Source organism: Doryrhamphus excisus, linkage group LG15 (assembly GCF_037039965.1).
Source record: "Doryrhamphus excisus strain RoL-2023G ecotype Guam linkage group LG15, RoL_Dexc_Guam_v1.1, whole genome shotgun sequence".
NCBI lineage: Eukaryota > Metazoa > Chordata > Actinopteri > Syngnathiformes > Syngnathidae > Doryrhamphus > Doryrhamphus excisus.
Genome location: NC_136371.1, coordinates 16,478,694 through 16,487,624, shown reverse-complemented (window position 1 = coordinate 16,487,624; position 8,931 = coordinate 16,478,694). Strand labels below are relative to the sequence as shown.

At 40.1% G+C, this 8,931-nt stretch overlaps 1 protein-coding gene across 2 annotated transcripts in view; it reads left to right on the top strand.

Annotated features, from left to right (window-relative positions):
- Nucleotides 1-1,367: 1,367 nt before the first annotated feature.
- atp7b (ATPase copper transporting beta) overlaps nucleotides 1,368-8,931 on the top strand; it is a 205,825-nt gene continuing 198,261 nt past the window's right edge. For both annotated transcript variants that reach the window (XM_078796707.1, XM_078796706.1), the window contains exons 1-7: nucleotides 1,368-1,962; nucleotides 3,355-3,558; nucleotides 3,633-3,796; nucleotides 7,178-7,339; nucleotides 7,403-7,476; nucleotides 7,557-7,740; nucleotides 7,808-8,041. In XM_078796707.1, the coding sequence (XP_078652833.1) occupies nucleotides 1,509-1,962; nucleotides 3,355-3,558; nucleotides 3,633-3,796; nucleotides 7,178-7,339; nucleotides 7,403-7,476; nucleotides 7,557-7,740; nucleotides 7,808-8,041 (1,476 nt within the window). In that variant the 5' untranslated portion in view covers nucleotides 1,368-1,508. The remainder of the gene's footprint in view (nucleotides 1,963-3,354; nucleotides 3,559-3,632; nucleotides 3,797-7,177; nucleotides 7,340-7,402; nucleotides 7,477-7,556; nucleotides 7,741-7,807; nucleotides 8,042-8,931) is intronic.

The window sequence follows — 8,931 nt, the reverse complement described above, 5'->3', positions numbered from 1 at the left end:
CGAGTTTCTGAGTCACTCGCCCAAGTGAGTCGGACACTGAACTCATCTTTTAGAGTCAGTGACACATGTGAGTCGGTAGAAATCCAATCTTCATCAACGTCTGAGTCCGTGAAACTCGAGTTTTGTCGTATTGTGTGCTCTGATTGCTAGCACGCGAGCGATTGGGTAACTCGATTCTTTTAACCAATTAGAGTTCTGAGTCACTCGCCCAAGTGAATCGGACACTGAACTCATCTTTAGAGTCAGTGACACATGTGAGTCGGTAGAAATCCAATCTTCATCAACACCTGAGTCCGTGAAACTCGAGTTTTGTCGTATTGTGTGCTCTGATTGCTAGCACCCGAGCGATAGGAAACTCGATTCTTTTAACCAATTCGAGTTATGAGTCACTCGCCCAAGTGAATCGGACACTGAACTCATATTTAGAGTCAGTGACACATGTGAGTCAGTAGAAATCCAGTCTTCATTAACCTCTGAGTCCGTGAAACTCGAGTTTTATCAAACCGTAAGCCGGTGAAACTGAAGGTTTTCTTGTCCATCAAGTCATGGTAACTCGGGTCTTTGTCGAGCCAACATGATTCAGTGAAATTTGTTACCCGTGAGTCAGCGAAACTCGTTGGTTGAATAAACGAATCGTTCATTTTGTTGAGTCTGTGATGCAGCTTGGTTATAAAAAGGGGAAAATAGTTGGTTGCAGTTGCACAATTGATGACCGATTTGTTTTTTTTTTTTCAATTTAGTATAAAACTTTTAAACACCCTGCATGGGTGCTGCAGAGTGCGCATTTCAAACGAACAGAAAGGATGTGAGTGTTCGTGCGTGTTTGTTTACTTGCATTCCAGCTGCACTTTGGACAGTTGAAGTGTCCTTGTGAACCTGGCGGACGACAGCAGTGTTTGCCATTTGATGGCACTGCAGAGCCAAAGGGATCACAAGTAGAGGGGGGCCCGGGGGAGGGGGGACATGGGAAAGCTAAATGGATGTGTCACATTCTGTATTAATTTGCTGTCAGACTTCTTTGAGGTGCCAGAGGCTGATTTTAAGCGGAGTCACATTAGGAATCATGTGATTCGCAGGTCATGTGCTTTTTGGATTAAGAAATGGATGACACTGTCAGAACAGAAAAGTCCAATTTATCCCAAAGTAGCAAAGATGGACTGAGAGTATTTTATTTGCAGAATATGACCACTAAAATTCATAACGGATTGTGAAAAAATTTGTCATGATTCCAGGTGATTGGCGTTGAAAGTGAGAAGAAAGGGCGGGACAACTTGGCCTATGAACATGGCAGCCAAAGCGACCTCTGCGCGCCCATCAAAACCTCCACAGAGACCTTCAAACTCCTGGGCCTGGACCTGGAGCACCCCGTCCACGGTGTAGTTGAGAGCCGTATATCCAGACTGAGCGGCGTGCTAGCCGTGCGCTCGGCTTCCCCGAGCCGGCAAACCGAGGTGGACTACGTGAGCTCGCTGATCACGGCCCCAGAGATCGCCCTGGAGCTGCGCAGGATGGGCTTCGACGTGGAGTCGACGGCGCGGATCGGCGTGGACGGCATGCACTGCCAGTCCTGCGTGCAGACCATCCGGGAGCATGTGGGCGCCCTGCGGGGGGTTTCACACGTCCAGGTGTCCGTGGAGGACGCCGCGGCGCTGGTCGTGTTTCAACCGCTTCATGTCACGCGACAGGAGCTGAGGGACCAGATCGAGGACTTGGGATTCGGAGCCACTTTGCTGGCCGATGATGCGGACTTGAGGCAAACCGTGAGCGTTTGGATCGCAGGGATGACCTGCAACTCGTGTGTGCGGTCCATAGAGGGGAGGATCTCCCAGATGACGGGGGTCCGCTCCGTAGGCGTGTCATTGAAGGATGAAAAGGGAACAATAACCTTTGACCCGACTCTCACAGGGCCGGAGCATCTCAGGCTTGCTATTGAAGACATGGGCTTTGATGCCTCACTTCAAGGTAGGGACGCAAGAGGAAGGGCTGCCTCTTAAACGCCTCCTGGGGACCAGTACATGTGGGGACCAGAACTTATGGGGACCAGTATATGTGGGGACCAGGTGCAAGTCAACACAGGTGTCCAAAGTGCGGCCCGGGGGCCATTTGAAGCCCACGGCTGTTGGCCTGTGGCACATTCAAAACATCCAATCTAATAAGAAAACTAAAAAAAACCCAGCAAATATGGAAAATCATTTTACGGGAGTAAAATCTAAATATTAAGAAAAAAGTAAACTTTACAAGAATAATAATAGTATTATGAGGAAATTATTGGGAAAATATGATTATTGTTGTCGCAGTAATATTAAAGAAAGACCAGTTTTTTAGTCTTAATATAAAAAAAATAATTTGGCTGTAATTATCAGTATATTAGTTTGTGGAAAAATTTGAAAATATTATGACGACAAAGTGAAAATATTATTGAAATTAAATGACAAAAGTAAAGGAAAGTGTGCAACGATTATTTAAAAAAAAGTTGAAATATAAAAAAATAAAAAAACAACAGAAATGCATATACAGCTGTAATTTTATGGAAATAATATATTAGGAGAAAATTGAATTCTAATATTACAGGAAAAATATCTTTTTTTTTTAAAAAAAAGTCATCCAGTTATGAGAAAATAGACTTTAGGAAAATTAGGTTGGAGAGAAATTATATTATCGGAATTAAAATCATAATATTACAAAAAGAAAATTCATGAAGATTATTTTGTAAGAATATTGAAAAATAATAAAAAAAATGCAAAAATTAAAAAAGCTCAAAATATGTTTTTAAAAATATCTAAACTTGAATAAAACTTGAATAAAAACTTGAATAAAAACTTGAATATAAAACTAGACTTTATGAATAAAATATTATGAAAAATATATAATAAAATAAAATATTATGAGGAAAAATAATGGAATTTTTTGGAAAATTATGTTGAGGAAAAAGGTATTATGAAAAGTAATTTTATGAAGATTATTTTGTAAAAAAACTGTAAAATTATTAAATTAAAAGTTAAAATATGAAGAGAATAAAGTCATATTGTAAGAAAACAAATTGCAATTTCATGAAAATAAACTCATAATATTACAAGGAAAAATAATTTTCTTTTTAAAGTCATCATTATATGAAAACCAAAACAAAATAATTAATTGTTGGAAAATTAGGCTGGGGAAAAAGTTATATTATGAGAATAAAGTCCGAATATTATAAAAAGAAGTTGAACAATTTTGAAAAAAAAGAGCAGAAATGGACAAAAACTTGCTGTAAAGTTCAAATATTAAAAGCATAAAGTCAAATTATAACAAGAAAATATGCAACTTTGATTCATATGCTGTCTCCCTGTGTGTCTGAACCTGCTGGGTCCGCAGCCCCAATTCAGGACCAGGACCTTCTGGCTGACCCGTCGGACCCGTCGGACCATAAAACGCAACACGACAACGCCACCGGATTTATTTCCTCCCCAGCAAGCCAGCTAGCGAGCGCTAAAGTGCAAAAGTGCTTTGTCAGCGTGACGGGGATGACCTGCGCCTCGTGTGTGGCCAACATCGAGAGGAACCTGCTAAAACACAAAGGTGAGTCAAACCGCGGTCCAGCATCCTTTCTCGTACTTCCACCGCTACCGATGATGCTACTTTGCCCTCGCTAGGCGTCGTGTCGGTTTTGGTGTCGCTGATGGCCGGGAAAGCTGAGGTGAAATACGACCCGGACTTTATCCATGCTGCTGCTGTCACTCGGCTCATAGAGGACTTGGGTTTTGGCGCCACTCTCATTGAGGACAACGCAGTCACACACGGGAAACTGGATCTCACCGTGAGTCAGCCAACTCCAAGTGCCGCGTTTCTTTTCGGAATTTCCAGCAAATGTTTTCACAGTTAGGGCATAGAAAACATTATTGGAGCCCTCTAGACATAAAATAACACCCCTATAGTCACCTCTACATTCCTATTAACCAATATAATAGCTATAATAACAGTAAATAAGACATAAATTAAACATGTTGGCTGCGGGAGTGTCACATTATCACAAAGTACTTCCTGTTGTGGCTAAAAATAGAAACAATTTGATCATAGAAAACCTGTTTACAATATTGTGAACATGGTTTATAACGTTATTAGAGACGATGAAAGGCACATTTACGCTCATATTATTCATGGAGAGGTGGCTAATCAGTTTTACAGCCTTGGAAATGTGTTTTTTAACATTATTAGAGCCTTCTGGACATGAAATAACACCCCTATATTCATATTTACACATCTTACATGACATTACACATCTTTAAATGCATCTTCTAAATGTCTTATGTTATATTCTACTTAATTTTTGATATTTTATGCGTGAAAATGCTTAATGTAGGCTAAAATACGTCAAATCTAAGGCGAGAAAATCAGTTTTACAGCCTTGGAAATATGTTTTTTAACATTATTAGAGCCTTCTGGACATGAAATAACACCCCTATATTCAGATTTACACATCTTACATGACATTACACATCTTTAAATGCATATTCTAAATGCCTTATGTTATATTCTACTTAATTTTGACATTTTATGTGTGAAAATGCTTAGGCTAAGGATACTACTTATCATCACGTCTTTGAATGCATCTTCTGAACACCTTATATTAGTATTGTACTTCATTGAAATGCTTCATTTAGGCTAAAATATGTAAAATCTAAGCCGGAAAAACCTGTTTATAGCCTTGGAAATATGGTTTTTTAACATTATTAGAGCCTTCTGGACATGAAATAACACCCCTATATTTACATTTACACATCTTACATGACATTACACATCTTTAAATGCATCTTCTAAATGCCTTATGTTATATTCTACTTAATTTGGACATTTTATGCGTGAAAATGCTTAGGCTAAGGATACTACTTATCATCATGTCTTTGAATGCATCTTCTGAACACCTTATATTAGTATTGTACTTCATTGAAATGCTTCATTTAGGCTAAAATATGTAAAATCTAAGCCGAAAAAAACCTGTTTATGGCCTTGGAAATATGTTTTTTTAACATTATTAGAGCCTTCTGGACATGAAATAACACCCCTATATTTACATTTACACATCTTACATGACATTACACATCTTTAAATGCATCTTCTAAATGCCTTATATTATATTCTACTTAATTTTGACATTTTATGTGTGAAAATTCTTCATTTAGGCTAAAATACATAAAATCTAAGCCGAGAAAACCTGTTTACAGCCTTGGAAATATGGTTTTTAACATTATTAGAGCCTTCTGGACACGAAATAACACCCCTATATTCACATTTACACTCACATCACCCAATATAGTAGACATAATAAGAGTAACTAAGACAGAATTTAGACATGTTAGCATTGGGAGAGTCACATTACCACAGCTTTGGCTACTCAATGTAACATTACTATTTATCATCATGTCTTTGAATGCATCTTCTGAACACCTTATATTAGTATTGTACTTCATTGAAATGCTTCATTTCGGCAAAAAATCCGTCAAATCCAAGCCTAGAAAATCAGTTTTGCAGCCTTGGAAATATGGTTTTTAGCATTATTAGAGCTTTCTGGACATGAAATAACACCCCTATATTCACATTTACACATCTTAAAATGCATCTTCTAAATGCCTTATGTTATATTCTACTTAATTTGGACATTTTATGCGTGAAAATTCTTCATTTAGGCTAAAATACGTCAAATCTAAGCCGAGAAAATCAGTTTTACAGCCTTGGAAATATGTTTTTTAACATTATTAGAGCCTTCTGGACACAAAATAACACCCCTATATTCACATTTACACTCACATCCCCCAATATAGTAGACATAATAAGAGTAACTAAGACAGAATTTAGACATGTTAGCATTGGGAGAGTCACATTACCACAGCTTTGGCTACTCAATGTAACATTACTATTTATCATCACGTCTTTGAATGCATCTTCTGAACACCTTATATTAGTATTGTACTTTATTAAAATGCTTCATTTAGGCTAAAATCCATCAAATCCAAGCCTAGAAAATGAGTTTTACAGCCTTGGAAATATGTTTTTTAACATTATTAGAGCCTTCTGGACATGAAATAACACCCCTATATTTACATTTACACATCTTACATGACATTACACATCTTATGCATCTTCTAAATGCCTTATGTTATATTCTACTTAATTTTGACATTTTATGTGTGAAAATGCTGAGGCTAAGGATACTACTTATCATCACGTCTTTGAATGCATCTTCTGAACACCTTATATTAGTATTGTACTTCATGGAAATGCTTCATTTAGGCTAAAATATGTAAAATCTAAGCCGAAAAAAACCTGTTTATGGCCTTGGAAATATGGTTTTTAACATTATTAGAGCCTTCTGGACATGAAATAACACCCCTATATTTACATTTACACATCTTACATGACATTACACATCTTTAAATGCATCTTCTAAATGCCTTATGTTATATTCTACTTAATTTTGACATTTTATGTGTGAAAATTCTTCATTTAGGCTAAAATACATAAAATCTAAGCCGAGAAAACCTGTTTACAGCCTTGGAAATATGGTTTTTAACATTATTAGAGCCTTCTGGACACAAAATAACACCCCTATATTCACATTTACACTCACATCACCCAATATAGTAGACATATTAAGAGTAAATAAGACAGAATTTAGACATGTTAGCATTGGGAGAGTCACATTACCACAGCTTTGGCTACTCAATGTAACATTACTATTTATCATCATGTCTTTGAATGCATCTTCTGAACACCTTATATTAGTATTGTACTTCATTGAAATGCTTCATTTCGGCAAAAAATCCGTCAAATCCAAGCCTAGAAAATCAGTTTTGCAGCCTTGGAAATATGGTTTTTAACATTATTAGAGCTTTCTGGACATGAAATAACACCCCTATATTCACATTTACACATCTTAAAATGCATCTTCTAAATGCCTTATGTTTTATTCTACTTAATTTTTACATTTTTTGCTTGAAAATGCTTCATTTAGGCTAAAATACGTGAAATCTAAGCCCAGAAAACCTGTTTTACAGTCTTTAGAGTCTTGTGGACATGAAATAACACCCCTATAGTCACCTCTACATTCCTATTAAACAATATAATAGCTATAATAAGAGTAAATAAGACATAAATTAGACATGTTACGGCGAAATAAAACTTGACCTTTTGACCCGGCCAGATAAGCGGGATGACGTGTGCCTCGTGCACCCACAGCATTGAGTCAAAGATGGCGGCCACTAAAGGCATCACCGGCGCCTCCGTAGCCTTGGCAACCAAGACGGCTCACATCCAGTTTGATCCAGACGTGATCGGACCTCGAGATATCATGAAGATCATTCAGGTGAAAGTCTGGTTTTGTGCGTGGGACCAGAATCATGACCAAGAAGTCGGTGTCTTCCTGTAGGACCTTGGATTTGAGGCGGGTCTAAAGAAGGCGGGCTTCAAAAGCAACCTTGACCACGCAGAAGAGATTCAACAGCAAGTATCTGCTCGCCTTCTTGGACCAGCAGACATGACCAAAGGTCCAAAAGTAACACGTTTCTATCTAATGGGTCCAGATGGAAAAACTCCTTTCTGCTCAGCCTGGTTTTCGGTCTGCCCGTCATGGGCCTGATGATCTACATGATGGTGATGGACAGTCAGCACCGGCAACATGGAGGCTCCATGCCGGAGGAGCAGAACCTGCTGCCCGGCCTCTCCATCCTGAACCTGGCCTTCTTCCTTCTATGTACGCCCGTGCAGGTACGGGTCCCCACCGGAACCTTCTACGTTCTAAGTCTTACCCCACGCTGACTCAAGGTTCCTCAAGGTTTTCGGAGGCAGGTACTTCTACGTGCAAGCGTATCGCTCCTTGAAGCACGGCGCCGCCAACATGGATGTGCTCATCGTGCTGGCCACCTCCATCGCGTACGTCTACTCCTGCGTGGTCCTGATGGTGGCCGTGGCCGAACGAGCCAGGCAGAGCCCCGTCACCTTCTTCGACACCCCGCCCATGCTCTTTGTGTTCATCGCTCTGGGGCGATGGCTGGAACATGTGGCCAAGGTAAAATTGCTTCCAGACCCGAGCGTGATAAGTAAATTTCCGCAAAGTATGATTCCATATTAATAAACTGAATATTTTCATAGTTACAGCGCAGAAAAACCTGGTTATTCCTTTCTAAATACAGTTTTTACATTATTAGAGTCCTGTAGACATCAGATAACACCCCTATAGTCTCCATTACGCTTTGTTTACATCACATTACGCAGGTAATAGAATCACTGCAGGGACAAAAGGCGGCTGGGATGGGGACCCGGCTGGGGACCAGAACATGTGGGGACCAGAACATGTGGGGACCAGAACACGTGGGGACCAGTACATATGGGGACCAGTACATGTGAGGACCAGAACATATGGGGGCCAGTACATGTGGGGACCAGAACATATGTGGACCAGAACATATGGGGGCCAGTACATGTGGGGACCAGTACATGTGGGGACCAGAACATATGGGGACCAGTACATATGGGGACCAGAGCATATGGGGACCAGAACATATGGGGACCAGAACACATGGGGACCAGAACACATGGGGACCAGAACACATGGGGACCAGAACACATGGGGACCACTACATATGGGGACCAGTACATACCGGGACCAGTACATGTGAGGACCAGAACATATGGGGACCAGAACATGTGGGGACCAGAACATATGGGGACCAGCAAATGTGAGGACCAGAACATATGGGGACCAGTACATGTGAGGACCAGAACATATGGGGACTGGTACATGTGGGGACCAGAACATGTGGGGACCAGAACATGTGGGGACCAGAACATATGGGGACCAGAACATATGGGGACCAGAACATGTGAGGACCAGAACATATGGGGACCAGAACATATGGGGACCAGTACATATCGGGACCAGTACATATCGGGACCAGT